At 42.0% G+C, this 20,727-nt stretch overlaps 1 protein-coding gene across 1 annotated transcript; it reads left to right on the top strand.

Annotated features, from left to right (window-relative positions):
• Nucleotides 1-20,462, top strand: RGR (retinal G protein coupled receptor; the record flags this gene model as incomplete). The annotated part of the gene is made up of 7 exons (XM_081328618.1): nucleotides 1-82; nucleotides 3,866-4,022; nucleotides 6,247-6,368; nucleotides 14,002-14,155; nucleotides 16,483-16,600; nucleotides 19,719-19,832; nucleotides 20,319-20,462. The coding sequence occupies 7 exons, from the start codon at nucleotides 1-3 to the stop codon at nucleotides 20,460-20,462; spliced, it is 891 nt and encodes a 296-aa protein (XP_081184744.1).
• Between the last annotated feature and the right edge of the window lie 265 nt (nucleotides 20,463-20,727).

The following is a 20,727-nucleotide window of genomic DNA, read 5'->3' as shown; positions in this document are numbered from 1 at the left end:
ATGGTTAATTCAGCATATCCTATTCCTGATGATTTTACTGAAACTGAAGTCTTCACCATTGGCACAATCCTGCTGGTTGAAGGTAAGATGGGCTACTTCAAAGAGTCAGGAGACTGTTTCTGTCATTCTCTGCCAATTCGGGTTTTAAGAATGGAACAAAGGAAGAATTTAAGACAGAAATTACCTGCAGGCTTTGACTATCTCTCTTTCCTAAGGATATTTCCAAAGCCTTCTGCTTAAGGACAACCCGGGTGGGTTCTGAGCTTAATTTTAGTACAGCTGTTTAAGGCTCAAAAACATGTGAGCGAAGTATCGGAAGAAGCATCTCTTCCTGCTCAACGCTGCTCAAAGTATTTGTGAGACGCTGTGTGATATCAGTGAAGATAGGTGTGTTGTTCTTGTTGTAACTCTTCACCATCTCTCCCTCCCATGCGTGCAAATACATTAAAAAGGTAAAGGTAAAGGTTCCCTTGCACATGTGTGCTAGTCGTTTCCGACTCTAGGGTTCGGTGCTCATCTCCGTTTCAAAGCCGAAGAGCCAGCGCTTGTCCGAGGACGTCTCCGTGGTCATGTGGCCGGCATGACTAGACGCCAAAGGTGCACGGAACACTGTTACCTTCCCACCGTAGTGGTCCCTATTTTTCTACTTGCATTTTTAGGTGCTTTCGAACTGCTAGGTTGGCAGAAGCTGGGACGAGTAACAGGCGCTCACTCAGAGTGAGCAAATAAATTAAATAGTACTAAATCATACAGTACAGGAGGCTCAACCGTACAATGAACTATTAGGAGAACTAGGTAAGTCTAATCTAATGAAGAGAAAGACTAAGGGTGATATGATAGGTGTCTTGCAGTACTTGAGGGGCTGCAACAGACAAACGGGGCACAACCTGCTCTGCAAAACACCTGGGAACAATACACGAAGCAACAGGTGGAAGATTATCAAAGAAAGAAGCAAATTAGAACTAAGGAGAAATATCCTGACAGTGAGATAAATTAATCAGAAATCCTTTCACTGGAGGTTTTTAAGAAGAGACTGGACAGCCACTTGTCTGAGATGGTATAGGTTCCCCTGCTTGAGCCGGGGGCTGGACTAGAAGACCTGCCACAAAGAAAAGGGAGTCAAGCTCTTCTCCAAAGCGCCTGAAGGCAGGACAAGAAGCAATGCATGGAAACTAGTCAAGGAGAGAAGCAACCTAGAACTAAGGAGAAACTTCCTGACAGTGAGAACAGTTAACCAGTGGAACAACCTGCCTCCAGAAGCTTTGAATGCTCCAACACTGGAAGTTTTTAAGAAGAAGCTGGATAGCCGTTTGACTGAAATTGTATAGGGTTTCCTGCCTGAGGAGGGGGTTGGACTAGATGACCTCCAAGGTCCCTCCCAATTTTGTTGTTGTTGTTAATTATCATTATTACCTTCAAGGTCCCTTCCAGCTCTTCTATTCTATTCTATTCTATTCTATTCTATTCTATTCTATTCTATTCTATTCTATTCTATTCTATTCTATTCTATTCTATTCTATTCTATTCTATTCTATTCTATTCTATTCTATTCTAATCCCAACCATGTTATTTCTACTTTCCTTAAGAATAATTTTCCTTTCCCTTTGCTAACAAGCAACTTGACCTCTCTACTTCTGCCCAAGCTATTAATGGTGTTCTCTCTGTGAATTCATAGAGGAGATATTAAGTGGTGCAGCAACAACAAAAATCCAATTCCTAAGCAGATTTTCCCTGAAGGCAGAGAAAAAGCTACATGAAACAGAAATAGTTCAACTGATGGCGAAGGAATATTAGAGCACTGTTGACTTGTGTTAAAAGCATTTAGAAATAAAGAGATATTTCTGTCTAAGATGTATAAGTCATGAAGGTTATATTTGACCTATCCTGCCTTGTGCCTGTGTACGTTGCATGTAAAATTTATTTGTTTATACTGTACGTTTATTTACCAAAGCTTTATTCCAGTGTATTATCTGAAGATTCCTGATGGTCTGTAATGAAAATCTTCTTTGTTCTTTCTATATCTGCATTCAAAGTAGCAGCCTAAACTACTTTGGTGAAATATTCAGAAACATATTTGAAACCTGTAGCGAGCTACACTAAATCCTAGAAAACATGCTAAACCACAGAACTTTGCATTGTGCTATTCAAAACAGTCCTTTATTCTGAAGCTTGCTTGAAGACAGTCTTCCTTTTGTCTGGCATCTAAATCCTAGAATCACAGGGCTGAAAGGGACCTTGGAGGTCTTCTAGTCCAACCCCCCCCTCTCCGAAGGGAGCTTTAAAGCCACGATCCTTTGAAAGGCTGTCAGAGAAATATACACCTCGATAGTAAAGTAAGCAATTCACTCTTGCTATAGTGAGATGCATTATTTTTACTGTTGAGCTGTTAAGGTTTTCAATTTAAAGCTATATATGTAAATTAACATCTGTTCTTTTTTTAACATAGATATGGCCTTTGTGGTTTATCTCTTTCATCTCTTTTGGCTATTCTAATGCCCTATAAAAGGGGTATGTGTTTTTTTTTCTTTTAACAGAAACGTTGCATGATATATTAGATGCAGTTTTCAAAATTCAGATGGCAACCTTTGGCTGATCTTGGCTGATTAAGGTTGTCCTGAATGGGGAAACCACTGAAATTCTAGGCTTGGGAGTCAGAAAATTAATTCCCAAGAGCAGACTTGCCAAACTACTTTTATAAGACTGGCAAGAAAAAACTGCATGGAATCATCCAAAGCTGTGCTTCGTTCACGAAATCTTTCTTTTGAAATCCAAGCTCATTCTCGACAATATTTTAGCCCTAACAAGGGGGGAAAAATGCTGTTCAATAAACCTAGTGAAACATACAGCTGAGATCTTTTTCACTGACCTTTCTTTTCAAACAAACCACCCACAGATGTGATCAAAACAGACACGCTTCTACGTCCATGTCAGAAATGCCTTTCTGAAATGAAGTGATTCAGTGACTCAACCCCCAGGCAGGCCGTGCTTGCTCCAGATCATCCGAGCTGTTTTTTTTCCCTCTCTTTCTGACATTTTTCTTTTCTTTCGTGAATGATAGACACTGGAGAAGTGAAGGCAGATATATAGTTACTGCTACTTCTTTTCAGGAGAGCTAAATTTGGCAACGGCCAAACACTTTAAGAAGGCAATTGTTGTCTTGGGCATTTGAAGAGCATAAAGGCAAAGAGAGGGGAGGGGGAGGAGGGGGAGGGAGAGAGAGAGAGAGAGAGAGAAGAGAGAGAAAGAGGGAGGGAGGGAGGGAAGAGGGAAAGAGGGAGCAAGAGAGATAAATCAACAGACAAGATACAGTCTAGGTTAGTCTGGTTTTGCAGCTCCAAAGATGTCGGCACCTGACTCTCTTCCGGAAGGATTTACGGAGTTTGAAATGATTAGTTTTGGCACACTGATGCTGTCTGAAGGTAAGGTGGGATGGTTATGCAACCAAGATCAAGCGGGATCAGGTCTTCTTGAAATGGCATTGCTTCAGAAACAAAAATTTTAAAAAAGTTTCAGAAATCTGACAATTGGACTTCACAGAGTTTATAGCAAGGACTTCATCTACCGTAGTAATGCAGCCTGGATCATTATTATTATTTATTTATTTATTTTTAGAACTTAACCAGATGGAGAATTCATAAGAGGTTCGTTCTGATAGTGACGGAAAAATGCACATTTTCCACGCTGTCTTGCATATTTAATCCGTGTGAGATATCCAAGTTGTTTGTTGGGTTTGTTTGTTTTGAATAAATAAAGCTGCAGTGTTTTACAACCTTGGTTGCCATTTGGGTCTGCGGTCGTCAACCTCTTGTAAGGGTCTGAGACAAAATTATAAAGCACAATAAAAGGATCCTCTTTCATATTTTAGCTTTGTCTGGATTCTCTCTGAATGTGTTGACCATCGTTGCTTTCTGGAAGATCAAGGAGATTCAAACCCCGGGCAACTTTCTGATATTCAACCTCGCCTTGTCTGATTGTGGCATTTGCATCAATGCCTTCATTGCTGCTTTCTCCAGTTTTTTACGGTAAGTTTTATTTACTTGTCCTTCCGCTTAAAAATAGCACAGGACGCAAAAAGAAGAGAGCTGTGCGCCCTCTGGGCATACACTGTCTCCCGACCGATGCTCGCTCAGAAAAGCAGAGAATAATTTTCACTACCTAATGTCTCATTCATGGCACCTTTCATGCAAATATAGGTCTTTGGCCATTCTAATTTGAAGATATATACTTCCTGGACGCAGTGGCTCAGTGGGTTAGGACGCTGAGCTTGTCGATCAGAAGGTCGGCAGTTTGGCGGGTCGAATCCCAAGTGCCGTGTAGCAGAGTGAGCGCCTGTTACTCGTCCCAGCTTCTGCCCACCTAGCAGTTCGAAAGCACATAAAAATGCAAGTAGAAAAATAGGGACCACTCCGGTGGGAAGGTAACAGCATTCCGTGCGCCTCTGGCGTCTAGTCGTGCCGGCCACATGACCACGGAGACGTCCTCGGACAAGCGCTGGCTCTTCGGCTTTGAAATGGAGATGAGCACCGGCCCCTAGAGTCGGAAACGACTAGCACACATGTGCGGGGGAACCTTTACCTTTACTTCCTGTCTGAGGTAGAAGGCAGTAAGGAAGACCAGAGTAGAGCAGTTCTATTGCCAGGCAGAATTGACAAGGAGGAGTCACCACCCAAAAGGGCTTGGTTTAGTCTTAAAAATGCTAAGCACTGGTTAATATGTGGGTGGGAGACCACCAAAAAGCACGGTTGAAGTGGTAAAACCAAAATATACCCAGAGAAGGCAAAAAGTGAATAATCTCAGTGTTGAAATGAGAAGGGGGGAAAAATAGAAGAAAAAAAAATATCGACAGAAATGGAATATGCCTCAAGAGAGTCATGTTCTAAAGGTAAAGGTAAAGGTTCCCCCGCACATGCGTGCTAGTCGTTTCCGACTCTAGGGGCCAGTGCTCATCTCTGTTTCAAAGCTGAAGAGCCAGCGCTTGTCTGAGGATGTCTCCATGGTCATGTGGCCGGCATGACTAGACGCCAAAGGCGCACGGAACGCTGTTACCTTCCCACCGGAGTGGTCCCTATTTTTCTACTTGCATTTTTTTCGTGCTTTCGAACTGCTAGGTTGGCAGAAGCTGGGACGAGTAACAGGCGCTCACTCTGTTACGCGGCACTCGGGATTCGACCCGCCAAACTGCCAACCTTCTGATCGACAAGCTCAGCATCCTAACCCACTGAGCCACCGCGTCCATGTTCTACCCAACACTAAAATCACGTGAAGTATGAGTACCGCTTTATAAAGCCTTAGTAAGGCCACAGCTGGAATAATGATATCCAGGTTTGATCACCACATTACAAAAAAGATGTTGAGACTTTGGAAAAAGTGCAGAGAAGAGCAACTAAGATGATTGAAGGCTTTGGGATTAAAACATGTGAAGAACAGTTGCAGGATTTGGGTTTGGCCAGTCTAGAGAAAAGAAGGACTGGGGGTAGATGATATCAGTATTCCAGTATTTAAGAGGATTCTTCCTCACGAAGATGAGGAAGCCAACTTATTCTCCAAAGCAACAGAGGGCAGGACAAGAAACAATGGATGGAAGCTAATCAAGTAGAGAAGCAACCTAGAACTAAGGAGAAACTTCCTAACAGTGAGGACAATTAACTAGTTAGAACAACTTGCCTCCAGAAGTTGTGGGTGCTTCTTTACTGGAGGTTTTTAAGAAGAGACTGGACAACCACTTGTCTGAAATGGTATAGGGTCTCCTGCTTGAGTAGGAGGTTAAACTAGAAGACTTCCAAGGTCCTTTACAGCTCTATTCTGATTGATCTCCTTCAATAGCACATTCAGACATTCAAACGTGGCTCATGGAAAGTAGCAGGAATCGGCATTTGCAAAGGAGAAGCTGGAGGCAGCGAAAAGAGTTAAGGACCCCTTTCTTGTGAAGCTGCCTTACATGTCTCAGGTTAGGAGGCATCTCAGAACCTTCCAAAAAAGGAGCTTTGACTTTGTTTCTTGCGTCCCATGCTTCCTCACGCTCAGAAAGAGAGAGAAACATGACCCACTTTCACATTACCTTATATAATTCATGACTCTCTTTGTTTTAGCAGCGCGAGCTGTGAATTTTGAATGCTGTCATCTGAAAGTCATCTGACACGGCCAGAAGGAATCTTTAGAGTGTCCATTTTGCTAACATTTAAGAAAACAACTGCTCAAGTCCTTCTTCTGACATGTTTTCCCACCGTGTCATTGCTTCCTTTTCAGATATTGGCCCTATGGCTCTGACGGCTGCCAAATTCATGGGTTTCAAGGATTTTTAACAGCCCTAACAAGCATTAACTGTGCAGCTGCAATTGCGTGGGACCGATATCATCAGTATTGCTCCAGTAAGTCCTCTGGGTGGTTGTTGTTGTTTTTTAAATGTATTAGTTGCATAATGGAGGGATAGTTTGACATACAGAAAATGAGAACTGTGGACAAAAGGCACCCGTACATTAAAAGAATAGAATAGAATAGAATAGAATAGAATAGAATAGAATAGAATAGAATAGAATAGAATAGAATAGAATAGAATAGAATAGAATAGAATAGAATAGAATAGAATAGAATAGAATAGAATAGAATTAGAATAGAATAGAATAGAATAGAATAGAATAGAATAGAATAGAATAGAATAGAATAGAATAGAATAGAATAGAATAGAATAGAATAGAATAGAATAGAATAGAATAGAATAGAATAGGAAGGGACCTTGGAGGTCTTCTAGTCCAGCCCCCTGCTCAGGCAGGAGAACCTCTACCATCTCAGATAAGTGACTGTCTAGTCTAGCCTCTTCTTAAAAAGTTCAAGTGGTGGAGTGCCCACAATTTGTGAATCTGGAAGGATGACCAAACAGTAATTTAAAAATAAGACTTCTCGACTTCCGGTGGCTGCGCGGTGCCGGAGACAGCCTTCCCGGGCTGCCCGCGGCTCAGCTGAGTAATTTTCACCCGAAACAGCGCCGATCAGCTGTTCGGGTGAATTTGAAGCCCCCTCCTCGGGAGAAGAGGAGGGGGTGAGGCCCCAGGTAGGGGTCGAGTTCTCCGGGGCCGCCTGAGCTTGTAGCTTGGGCGGCTGAAGGATTGAACTCCCCCGTAGCCTGGGTCACTCCCAGCTGGTCAGCGTCTCTGCTCCGGATTTCTTGGAGCAGAGCCAGGCGTTTGCGACCACCCCTGCCTGAAGGAAGGACTATGGAATAAAAGGAGCAGGCAGAGCGGTACAAGAGGAAAAGGTGAAGAGGATTATTATATTTTACTCTCGAGCTTGATGGACTTTTTAAATTTAAAGTGAAAGTGTGTCACAAGTGAAAGTAAAAGATGGCGGCTAAACCTCCCCCAAAAACTCTTCGGAGTGGTGGAACTTCTCCGGTGCAACAATCATCATTGCAGGCGTTGCATCCTCCTGATGTATTGACACCGAAGCATTTACAAGATGCTCTTGAAAAACATGCCCAGGTAATTTTGGAATCAATGGGTGATAAATTTGCACAGATGGAGGAGAAATTGGAGAAATTGGAGGAGAGAATGGAAGAGAGGATGGAACAGAAGTTCAGTGTGATGAAGGTAGACATTTTGTCTTCAGTGCATAAAGTGGCTGAATGTGTGGAAGATCTGGATGAAAAAGTGGAAGATTTGACTCAAAAGAATGCCATATTAGAAGCAAAAGTATTGGAGAATGAAGATTTAAGAGACAAAATGGACAGAGAATTGAGTCTTGCTCAATATTACCAGATGCAGTTTGCTGTTAGAATCAGAGGCTTAAAAGAGAATATTAAGGAAGATTTAAAGCAGCTGATTTCTGAGGCTCTGGAAGTGGTATTGAATCAGCCAGCATCTGAAATAAAGGGAGGCATGGATAAAGTGTTTCGTGTGAATTCATGGATTGCTAGACAGAGAAAGCTGCCTAGAGATGTGGTGGTTTATTTTGCAAAGAGGGAAATTAGAGATGAAGTTATACAAGCTGCCTATGATTCTAAAGTTGTGATTGCTGATCAAGAAGTTTTGGTTCTAAAAGAAATCCCTCCAAATATTTTAAGGAGGAGGAAGGATTTTACATTTCTTGTGCAAGAGCTCAAGCAACGAGATATAAGGTTCAGATGGGAGATTCCAGTTGGGTTGATGGTGATGCATGAAGGTAAAAGGTACCGTCTGGTTACTGTGATGCAGGCGCGTGATTTTTACAATAACGTTTTAAAAGCAACCTCATTATCACTTCTGGAAGCTGCAAAGGGATCTGGAGAAGGAGAACATCAAAAGGCTGAAGATGGACAGACAGAGGAGAACGGTGCTGGAGGAGATCAAGCTACAACTTCTTTGGATGATCCTAGAGAGCAGAGGGTGACGCGTGCTGCTTTAAAATGATCAAAAAAAATAAAAGAACAAGATCAGCAGAAGTCTATGGAACTTCCACAACGTACTTACAGCCAAGCAGTGGGAGGAGCACGGCCTAAAGAAGATAGTCCTATCAAAGCAGTGCTCCAAGAGCTTTGGGATGATATGCATGGCAACTAAATTTTTAACTTGGAACGTTAATGGACTAAATTCACCACAGAAGAGGAAGAAAGTTTTTCAATATTTAAAACAATTCAAGATAGATGTTATATGTTTGCAAGAAACGCATATTAGGGTTGTGGATCAAAAGTATTTATCGAACTCAAGGCTGGGTACGCAATTTGTTGCTTCTGCAATGAATAAGAAAAATGGAGTGGTTGTTTATGTTAAAAGTGCTTTAACAGCAGACTTAATTGAAGCAGATAAGCATGGAAGATACGTTATGATAGAGCTGCTGCTAGAAGGTAAAAAGACGCTTTTAGTTGGATTATATGCTCCTAATCAACAACAAGCTGACTTTTTTAATTTACTTCATACAAAGCTTACCCAGTTGGATTATAAATCTTTTATTTTTATGGGGGATTGGAATGGTGTTTTGGATGTACAGATGGACAAGGCTGGAGCTTTTAAGCGCGTCCCAAGTCATGCTAGACTGCCTAAATCCTTTTTTGAAATGAAGGATGACTTGGAACTGCGAGATATTTGGCGCGAGAGACATTTGCAGGAAAAGGATTATACTTTTTTTTCTGACAGACATCAATCTTTTTCTAGAATTGATTTTATTTTGTTGACTAATGATTTTTTTTTAAGGACTAAGAAGGTGAAGATTTGTGCAAGAACTATTTCTGATCACAGCCCAGTTTGGCTAGAGATTGATAAGGAGAATAGAGATAGGCGCTCGTGGCGCGTAAATGAGAATTTGTTTAGAAATCAGAGAAATGTGAAAGAATGCAAACAGCGGATGAAGGATTTTTTTGAAATTAATATGAATAAGGGCACCTCTATGGACATGGTTTGGGATGCTAGTAAGGCCTATATGAGAGGGGTGTTGATATATATGAATAATAAACATAGACGTGCTGTGGAAGCTAGGAGGAAAGAACTGGAGAATGAAATAAAGGAAAAAGAAAAGGCTTTGATTTTGAATTCAGAGGATGTGAAGATTAAGAAGGCTATTAAACTGTTAAGAGGACAATTTGATAAATTAATGGCTGACCAAGTGGCAACCAATTTGCGGTTTGCCAGGCATAATACCTTTTGCAACGCCAACAAACCAGGTAGATGGTTAGCTTATAGATTGAGGAAAAAGCAAAGGGCTTCTAATATAGACAAAATTGAGCATAAAGGAAGGGTTGTGTTTCAACAGGACCTTATTAAGGATGCTTTTGTGGATTTTTATTCTAAATTATATGCTAAGGAGAAGATTAATGAAAAAGACATTGATATATATTTGGAGAATGCTAGCATCCCGGTTCTTACGCAAGTACAAAAAGAGGGGATTAATCAATTAATTACAGAAGAAGAAATTTTTACAGCAATTAAGGAATTGAAGATGGATAAAGCACCAGGTACGTATGGTTTGTCTGCGGCTTATTATAAAAATTTATAATTAGAGATGATGAAACCGTTAAAGGAACTGTTCCAGACAATCCAGAGGGGGGGAAAGGTGCCACCGTCTTGGAGAACAGCTTTTATTTCCTTGATTCCGAAGGAAGACCAAGATGCTACTCAAGTTAAAAATTATAGACCGATATCGCTTTTAAATACAGATTACAAGATATTTGCTAAGGTGTTGGCTAATAGACTGATGAGGGTTCTGCAACAGGTGATTCATGGGGACCAAACGGGGTTTATTAGTGGTAGGCAAATGAAAAATAATGTGAGGCATATAGTTGATGTGTTAGAGTTTTTGGAAAGGAACAACCAGATCCCTGCGGCGTTAATCTTTCTAGATGCTGAAAAAGCTTTTGATCAATTGAATTGGCAATTTTTGATGAGAGTTTTAGACAAAATGGATTTTGGGGAAAATTTTTTACAACCGATTAGGGCATTATATGAAAAACAAGCTGCCCGAATTATAGTTAATAATAGTCTGACAGAAGCATGTAATATTGAGAAGGGCACAAGGCAAGGGTGTCCGTTATCGCCCTTGTTATTTGTATTAACATTAGAGATATTATTGGTTAAAATACGGAATTCGGAAAAAATTAAGGGTATACAAATTAGAGATCAGGATTATAGATTGAGAGCATTCGCAGATGATCTGGTTGTTACAGTGACCCAGCCAGAGAACTCTGTTGTGGACCTGATGGAGATAATAACACAATACGGGAAGGTTTCTGGATTTAAAGTTAATATACAGAAAACCAAAATTCTGGCTAAAAATATGACAGTTTCGCAAAAGGCTCTCTTAGAAGGATTAACTGGATTTGAGATTGTTAAAAGGGTAAAATATTTGGGGGTGCTTTTGTCACCCTCTAATACAAAGTTATATAAAAATAATTATGAAAAACTGTGGGGGAAAATTCAAAAAGAATTGGAGAGTTTGGAAAAATTGCAATTATCCTTGTTGGGACGGATCGCAGCAGTGAAAATGAATGTCCTGCCTAAATTTCTATTTTTATTTCAAATGATACCGATTCTTAAGAAAGATTCTAATTTGGAGGAATGGCAGCGAGGTATCAATAAATTTGTTTGGGCAGGGAAAAGGCCATGAGTTAAACTTAAGATTATGCAGGATACTCGTGAGAGAGGTGGTCTTAAAATGCCCAATCTTAAACTATATTATGAAGCTGCTGCATTAGTAGGAATAAGTGATTGGATTAATTTGACACAAGAGAGATTATTAAATCTTGAGGGCCACGATTTGTTGTTTGGCTGGCATGCATATTTGTTGTATGACAAGAAGGTAGACAATGTGTTTAGAGTGCATATTCTAAGACAGGCATTGTTGAGAGTTTGGAAGAAGTATAGACATAAGCTAGATTGTAAAATACCACTGTGGGCAATTCCAAAACACGCAATAGAAAATATACATGCTGGTTTCAAACATGATGTGACTACGTACAAGGAGATTCTGAGCTTGGAAAGAAATGTCTGGAGTTTGAAATCATATAGCCTCTTGCGAGAAGAGAAGGTTGTTCAAAATTGGTTTCAATATACTCAGCTACGGGCCAGGTGGAAAGAAGACCAGAAAATTGGTTTTACAATGACTGATGAAAATTTGATAAAACAAATTAGAAATCAGGGTCCCGCACATATCAAACGGATATATCTTGCATTGATAGAAATTGACTCAGAAACAGAGCTTGTTAAAGATTGTATGATTAAATGGGCCCAAAATATTCAAGAAGTAGTTACAATGGATACGTGGGAAAGGATTTGGGTGAGGAACGTAAAATTTACACAAGCTCAAAATCTAAGAGAGAATTTTTACAAAATGTTTTATAGATGGCATCTAGATCCTAAAAAGCTTGCAAGTATGTATCCGAATTATCAGCCTAAATGTTGGAGGTGCGGTGACGAAGACGCAACATATTTTCACATATGGTGGACTTGTAAAAAGGTTAAGGCTTTTTGGATAAAAGTCTGGTGGAACATGCAGAAGATTTTTAAACAGAGGATAAAGTTTTGTCCGCAACTTTTTTTGTTGGGAATAATTACAGATGCTACTGTTGTGGACACTAAGTTGATGTTGAATTTAATTACGGCAGCAAGACTCTTAATAGGTCAGTATTGGAAGAAGGAGGAACTGCCGACTATAGGAGAATGGACTTTAAAGGTTTCTGACCTGGCAGAGATGGCAAAGATATCGGCCTATTTGAAAGATCATTCGCAAGAACGTTATATTATGGAGTGGAGAAAATGGATTGAGTATATCCAGAACAAATATGGGACTAAAAAGTTTCATGTAGCATTTGAATAAGTCTTCCCTTCTTTTCTCTTTTTTTTTCTCTTTTTTTATATATTTTATATTAATAGTGTTTGTAGTTATCCTATATGAGCTAGAGAGTGATAGATTTTAGAGTTTACGGTTGTTAGCATATGATTGTTTATGATTCTTTTTTTGTTTTTTATACCTTGTACTTAGCTCTGGGAAGTCGGGGGGGGGAGGGGGGGAGGGGTAAGGAGGGAGGGATAGGGGAGGGGTAGGGGGGTTTGTTAAAGATAAAATGTATGATAAAACTTTTCAATAAAAAAAAAATAAGACTTCTCAGACTTTTAAGGAGGGAATCTTGAAAGGAAACTTCAGGATGGTATTTCTCAACCACTTTGATATGTGGAATTCCTCTCAGAATTCTGTCAGAGGGGGAATTCTGGGAGTTGAAGTCCACCCATCTTAAAGTTGCCATGGTGGAGAAGCACCGCTTTAGCATGTAGCATTTGCCGTATCATTTCTTTGTTATGCCCTTAGGTTGCAGGCCTCGTTTTATAACAACAGCAATAATAATCACAGTCAGTCAGATGTTCAGACTGGGTTTGGCATTTTTGTCTACCTATTGAGTCCTTACCAAGGATGTGGGATAGGCAGATGTGGATATTTGATGATATTACAGATATCGTCTCAGGATGGAAGCAGTTCCTAGTAAGGCCACCTTTTGCAATTGACTAATGGCGAATTTTTCAATGCCGATGATGGTGTCCAAGTGGTGTTCCAGTTGTTTTGGAATTGCACCCAAGGGTCCTGTTACTATTGGTAATAGTATTGCCTTTGCCAAAGTCATTCTATTATTATTATTATTATTATTATTATTATTATTATTATTATTATTATTATTATTATTATTATTATTATTATTATTATTATTATTATTATTATTATTATTATTATTTCCTGGGTTGTATAAACAAAGGCATAGATACCGCTTTACGTATAAAACCCTAGTAAGACCACACCTGGAATTCTGCAGCCAATTTTGGTCACCATGTCACAAAAAAGATGTCGAGAGTTTGGAAAAATTTCAGAGAAGAGCAACTAAGATGATCAAAGGCCTGGAGGCTAAAACATAGCAAGAGAGGGCTACTGGACCTGGGTTTGGCTAGTCTAAAGAAAAGAAGAAATAGGGAAGACATGATAGCAGTATTCCAGTATTTGAGGGGCTGCCACAAAGAAGGCTTCGGGGTTTCACAAGAGAGCTTGAAGTTCTTCTCTCCCAATTTGCAGCTCTGCTCTACTCTACTCTTGAGGGAAATCTGAAGAGGTTGCCCTTCCATCCTGCACTGTAATCCCACTGAAAGTTGGTTGAATATCCAGTTTGAGAATCCAACTAAAACTCCAGATTAATTCTGTTTCCGGAATTCTTTCTGGTTATTGAATACACTGCATGGCTTTGTCAAAGCAAAACTAACTCTGAGGTTCCCACCCCAATTCATAGACTTCAACAACAGTTTTCCCAGACAAACCCCCAATGTCTTACACAATCGATATCAACAAGTCCACTTCATTATGGGAACCGTCTGCTTCAAACCCACACTTGTTCTGGTATCCTTGACAAGGCTTCAGGCTCCCACGGTCTGCAGCTGAATCAAAGTTTGATTTCTCCATTTACCCACTTGAAAGTAACACCTCTCCCTTTCTCCCTTTTTCTAAAGGCAAAGTCGAAATGCAGAGCCAACGTTTCATCCCTGACACTTCAATTTTCTCTTGTAGGGCGAAAATTACAGTGGAATTCTGTGTTCTTCATGGGGCTGTTTGCTTGGTGTTTCGCTGGCTTTTGGTCCGCAATGCCCCTTTTGGGATGGGGGGCGTATGATTATGAGCCTCTGAGGACCTGTTGCACTTTGGACTACACCAAAGGAGACAGGTAAGTCCTCCTGAGGCCTAATTATAGATTCAGGGACTCTTTGGGACGGGAGGTTGAACCAGCCCAAATGAAAAACCAGTTCTTATGCTCTTTCTACTCTTTTCGATAGAAGATTCTTCTCATGACAAGGCGAGTTGGATTATGTGTTTTAACGGTAGAGTCAATGCAGGGCTAATAACTCCTACGCATTCCATGGAACATTTTCCATTCCTATATATTCTTTCTGTCCTCATACGTCTTTGGGTCACAAAGTGGTACAGTCACCCACGCACTCATTACCTCCCGTATAGATTACTGCAATGCTCTCTACATGGGGCTGCCCTTGAAGTCCACCCGGAGGCTTCAGCTGGTGCAGAGTGTGGCCGCGTGGGTAGTGATGGGAGCACCCCGATACTCCCATATTACACCCCTCCTGCGTGAGCTGCATTGGTTACCGGTTGCCCTCCGGGTGAGATTTAAGGTGCTGGTACTTACCCTTAAAGCCCTACATGGCTTAGGCCCGGGATATTTGCAGGACCGTCTGCTGCCGGGAACGACTTCCCATCGCCCAGTGCGCTCACACAGAGAAAGCCTCCTCAGGGTACCGTCGGCTAGACAATGTCGGCTGGCGACCGGATGGCCCCAGATCTCCAGTCCTTTCGCTGCGGCCTCAAAACACTCCTTTTCCACCTGGCTGACCTTGACTGACAGGGATTTTAATTATGTTTTTAATTTTTAACTGTAATTTTTAACTTATTTTAATTTTTTAATTTTAATTTATTCTACAGGGGCCATTAATTTAATTTTCTTTTAACTTCTGTATTATTGTATGTTATTGTTGTTAGCCGCCCTGAGTCCTTCGGAAGATAGGGCGGCATATAAGTCCCAAAAATAAATAAATAAATAAATAAATAAATAAATAAATAAATAAATAAATAAATAAATAAATAAATAATTTTTTCTTAGGGCAAAATAGTCACTGGGAGTTTCTAACTGATGCTGCTCCAACGAAGTTTCCATTATTTTTACAGTAGTAACTGCGAGAGAAATCTTGCGATCTTAGTGAATAGTCACTTGAACATGAGCCAGCATTGTGCTGCAGGTGCCAAAAAAGCCAATGCAGTTAGGCTACATTAACAAAGGGACAGAATCAAGATCACATGAAGTGTTAATACCTCTTTATAATGCCTTGGTAAAACCACACTTGGCATACTGCATCCAGTTCTGGTCACCACAATATTAAAAAAAAATGTCGAGACTCTAGAAAGAGTGCAGAGAAGAGCAGCAAAGATGATTAAGGGACCGAGAGGCTAAAACATATGATGAACGGTTGCAGGAATTGGGTATGTCTAGTCTAGTGAAAAGAAGGACTAGAAGTAACATGATAGCAGTCTTCCAATATCTAAGGGGCTGCCACAAAGAAGAGGGGGTCAACTTATTTCCCAAAGCACCTGAAGGCAGGACAAGAAGCAATGGATGGAAACTGAAATCCAGCCTAGATTAACAGTCAGTTAATCAGTGGAACAACTTGGCTCCGGAAGATGTGGGTGCTCCAATACTGGAGGTTTTTAAGAAGAGATTGGACAACCATTTATCTGAAATGGTATCAGTCTCCTGATTGAGTAGGGGGTTAGAAAATCTCCAAGGTCCCTTCCAACTGTTATTCTCTTGAAAGAATAAGACCAGCCCTTTGCCTTCACCATTTCGATCGATGGCTATGCATCACCTCGATGGTAGTTGGGAAGAACATCTTCTTTGCAATCAACTGCTATGGACCTCACGGTGCTGTTCCCTACCTCAAAAGCCAACATGGCAAGTGATCTGGATAACCTAACTTGAAGGGCTAACCACCAGTTTGACATCCTTTGTATCTTCTAGATGATAAGAACTCGATAGCCGAAGGCTCTTTTCCTGCCCATTTCCACTTAAGAGGCAGAGACACAATGAAGCAGATGAGTGCTTCTCAAATTTTTCTTTACCGCAGACCCCCCTTTTAGATACCTTTGGTGGCCAAGGACCATGAGCACGGACCCCCAAAACCTAAGATTTAAACCATAACATTTCTTCAGGCCTTTGCAGGCCCCCTGTGATGACATCACAGACACACACACACCCCAGGGGTCTGCGGACCACAGGCTGAGAATCATCAATCAGGGCTTGGCACCCTACAAGGAAGCTTTTCATCAAATCATTTGATCCAGCTTTCATTCACCACAGCCCTCAATGTCAGGTGGAAGTTTTAGTGTTTTGGTATCTGTTTTATGGAGATATTCTGATCGTTGACTACATCAGCTTTCATGCAATAGAATAATTCGCCATTAACTGTTTTTCTTTCTCCCCACCCCCAGAAATTACATCACATTTCTTATTCCTCTGGTGCTATTCAATTTTGTGATCCCGATTTTCATCGTATTAATGTCCTATCAATCCATTGATAACAAATTCAGGAAAACATCACAGCTGAAGGTAAGAAAACATCCTAACGTGGAATTGTTTCCAGCGAAACAAAGCTAGGTTGTTTTTGTTTTTTTTCAACTTGAGTTTTTTGACTTTCGGGGTGTTTATATACTGTCAATCCTGTACAATATGGTGTTTTCAGTTATATTGAGCATAAGGAGACAGTAATGCAATTGGTTTTATCCTTATTGAGAATTGTCAGAAGTAGGCAGATGGAGGCAAATCTAGACAGCACACTAAAAAGCAGAGACCTCACCCTGTCAACAAAAGTGCGTATATTCAAGGCTATGGTCTTCCCAGTTGCAATGTATGGCAGTGAAAGTTGGACCATAAGAAAGGCCGAGCGCCAAAGAATTGAGGCCTTTGAGCTATGGTGCTGGAGAAGACTCCTGCGAGTCCCTTGGACTGCAAGGCGATCAAACCGGTCAGTCCTAGAAGAGATCAACCCTGACTGCTCTTTAGAAGGCCAGATCCTGAAGTGGAAACTCAAATACTTTGGCCACCTAATGAGAAGGAAGGACTCACTGGAGAAGAGCCTAATGCTGGGAAAGATCGAGGGCAAGAGAAGAAAGGGACGACAGAGAATGAGGTGGCTGGATGGAGTCACTGAAGCAGTAGGCCTGAGCTTAAATGGACTCCAGAAGATGGTAGAGGACAGGAAGGCCTGGAGGAACGTTGTCCATGGGGTCGCGATGGGTCGGACACGACTTCGCAGCTAACAACAACAACAAGGCAGATGGATCCTGTTCTATAAGTCTATGGAGATTCTCAGTCACCTAGGTCATGGTTATGCCAAAGATGCTTTTTCACGAGGCAGTTGGACTGTCTTGTTTTTCTTTGAAGACGTTTCACTTCTCATCCAACAAGCTTCTTCAGCTCTGACTGGATGGTGGGGAATGGAAGGATTTGTACTCCTTGCAGACCGCTGGCCATTTACACTAAAACAGGGGTGTCAAACTGTCGGCCCAGGGGCCAGACGCATCATGACGAAACCGCACCCACCCCATTGCCGGCAATGGGGAAAAAGTTCTGATACGTCGCGCGACGTGACCAGTTTGACAGGTCTGCTCTAAAATAATGCAGATGACCTGCTGCCTACAAGGATCTTTCCACTTCCCCACCATCCAGTCAGAGCTGAAGAAGCTTCTTGGTTGAGATGCGAAACGTCTTCAAAGAAAAGGCATCTTCGTGAAAAGGCATCTTTGGGATCCTATGCTACAGGAGCTCTATGGAGATTCTCAACTATCCAGGTCAGGGTTGTGCCAAAGGCACTTTTCCAAAAGAGAACTGGACTTTCTCGGACTTTTTTTTCCTCGAAAACGTTTTGCTTCTCATCCAGAGAACTGGAAAGTCCAATTGCCTTTTGGAAAAGGCACTTTGGGGATATTCTGTGGGATCCAAACGTTCTATGAGGAATTGATTTGGTAGACCATTGAACTGGACCTTGAACTTTAAATGAGCATCTGTGTTAAATTAACTTGAGGAGCTACTGTGGACCTGACGCTCAGCCACGCTAAAATGAGTACAAAAATGAGTTTTTTGAGGATCAAGAACTTTGCTCTTCAGATACGATTATATGGGTTTTTATAACCCAGTAGGGCAGACATGTCAAACACAAGGCCCGGGGGCCAGATCCAACCCGCAAAGTGTTTTCATGTGGCCTGCAAAGCCACCCTGGAAACAGTGAGGGAACGGCCCCCACTGCCTTGGCCCTGGCCCAGAGACCCTCCTTCTGCCAGAGACCCTCAGATCTGTCCCACTCCTGCCCAGGCCCCCATAGGCACCCTTGATGCCAACGATGCAGAGCTGGCCACGCCCACCCAGTAGGCCATACGCACTCTAGCCATGCCCACCCAGTAGGCCACGCCCACCCTGGCCATACCCACCCGGCCCCTTGAGGGCAACCGCAATGCTTGATGCGGCCCTTAATGAAATTGAGTTTGACACCCCTGCAGTAGGGCATCTATGAGCAGGCTGGACAGGATATGATAATTGAAGAGACACCAGTCTGTTTTGGAAAGCCCTGGAAAGAGAGATTCGTGTGTCCCAACTTAGAGTCTTAGCAAAAAAAAATGTTTAAAATATACTGGTGGAAAAGGGTAAGACCATGGCAGAGTGAATGAAGGAAGCTGTTGTGATTCAGGGTCAGCCTGTGGGTTCGGCAGTTGGGTCGGACGACTCAGAGGAGGAGGGGGGGTGTTGAAGAGCTTGCTGAGGGGATTGGACAGCTTGACGAGAGCCCCCAGCAAGGCCCCTCTCATCTGGTCACGATGCAGACCCAGCTGTGTGAGCCTGACAGCGTGGATGAAGATGACCCACAGCTGGCCCTGTTCAAGGACGCCCGACGCAGGAGGCAGTTAGTCAGGAGTAAACAGAGGAAGGCAATGGGGCACCTCGGAAGGAGGCACAGAGAGGCCACGCCCTGAACTGTATTTAAGGGGAATGTGTGGGAGGGCTGGTTTGCTGAAGGCAACCGCTTGGATTGTTCCTGCTTCTTAGCTCGTGTTTTATGGTTGGTGTCTTGTCTTGCTCTGTTTTATGTGAATAAATTTGGCAGGCTTTATTCCAGCCTCTTGCCGTTTGTAAAGGGGTTGTCCCTGCTTTTGCTGCGGGGCCGGTAGCAGGCTGGTACAGAACAGAAGCCAGGCTGTGTAGCTAGAGAAAGTGCTTTTGAGAAAGTGTTTTTCTGTCTTAAATGATGAGTCATTTATGGCCAATGTGGTAGAGGGAGCAATGTCAGTTTGAAGGTTTTGAGAACTTCAGTTTACCAGTCACTAGGGTGGGAGATCAGATACATCCCACCCACAGTACTTTCCCTTTCTATACACATATTATTGACTTTCTTCAGGGGGAAAGTTCTGAAAAGTCCCAAGTGAAGAGTGTCAAACATACACACACACACACACACACACACACACACACACACGTATAATAAATTTCAAAAGAATGGCACCCATAGGAAGAATTAGGACTATTCTTAACTCTTCAGAACTGGGAGGGCAACCACAAGAGCTTTCAGTGACAATCCATCTAAAAAAACCCCAATTTGCTTTTTTTTATATCTGACTCAATTTTTTTTAGGTTGACCACAGTTCATAGACTACTCTACTCTTTCTTCTTTTCCCAGTTTAATACTGGTTTACCAGTGAAATCTTTGGTCTTTTGCTGGGGTCCATACTCAATTTTAAGTATGTATGCTGCAGTTGAAAACGTGGCACTCGTTTCTCCCAAAATCCTAATGGTAAGTAAGAAAACATATTATTTATTTCTAACATGACCTGCTTCTCCATCTCTTTATAGCATCCTCTCAGCCCACCTTGGAAATGTCTTTTTTCTGGGGTTTTACTGAAGAGTTAGAAGTCAAAGGGGCTGAAGACGGTGCCTGGAGAAGAAGGAGGGCTGCCAGACCTGCAGTTTTGATATGAAATTGATGATGATGATGATGATGAGGAGGAGGAGGAGGAGGAGGAACAGGAGGAGGATCAGGAGGATGACCAGGATGATCGTGATAATGGTGATGCTGATGATGAGGATGATTGATGAGGATGATTGATGAAGTTGATTGATGAGGAGGACGGTGAGGAGGGTGGTGAGGAGGAGTAGGGTGGTGGTGGTGAGGATGATAATGGTGATGATGGTGATTGATGATGAGGAGGAAGATGGTGAGGATGATGATGATGAAGATGATGATGATGATGATGATGATGATGATGTGACTTTCTCACAGATTCCTGCTCTTGTTGCCAAGACTTCACCAACCGTGAATGCCATCATTTACGTCTTGGGCAATGAGAACTTCCGAGGAGGACTGTGGCAGTTTCTCACAGGAGAAAAAATGGAGAAACCCAAAACTGATGACAAAATGAATTAATCCATGTTCTGCACGTGGATCGGAGGTGTGGAGGTGAGGCCCGACCTTCAAAATGTCACATGTGACAAAGAGAGCTAGATGCCTCAACTTCCTAAGGAGAGGCAGAATTGGCTACTGCTCCCTTCGGTGTTTCAAATATGGGTTTCTTGCTACATAATGTGTCACGTGATCCTTCACTGAGAACCCCCCCAATGCAGGTAGTCCTCAACGTATGACCACAATTGAGCCCAAAATATCTACTGCTAAAGGAGAGATTTGTTAAGTG

Source organism: Vipera berus (genome assembly GCF_964194415.1).
Source record: "Vipera berus genome assembly, chromosome: 5".
Taxonomy (NCBI): Eukaryota; Metazoa; Chordata; class Lepidosauria; order Squamata; family Viperidae; genus Vipera; species Vipera berus.
Note: the sequence above shows the minus strand (reverse complement) of the source record. Positions and strands in the feature narration are given on the sequence as shown.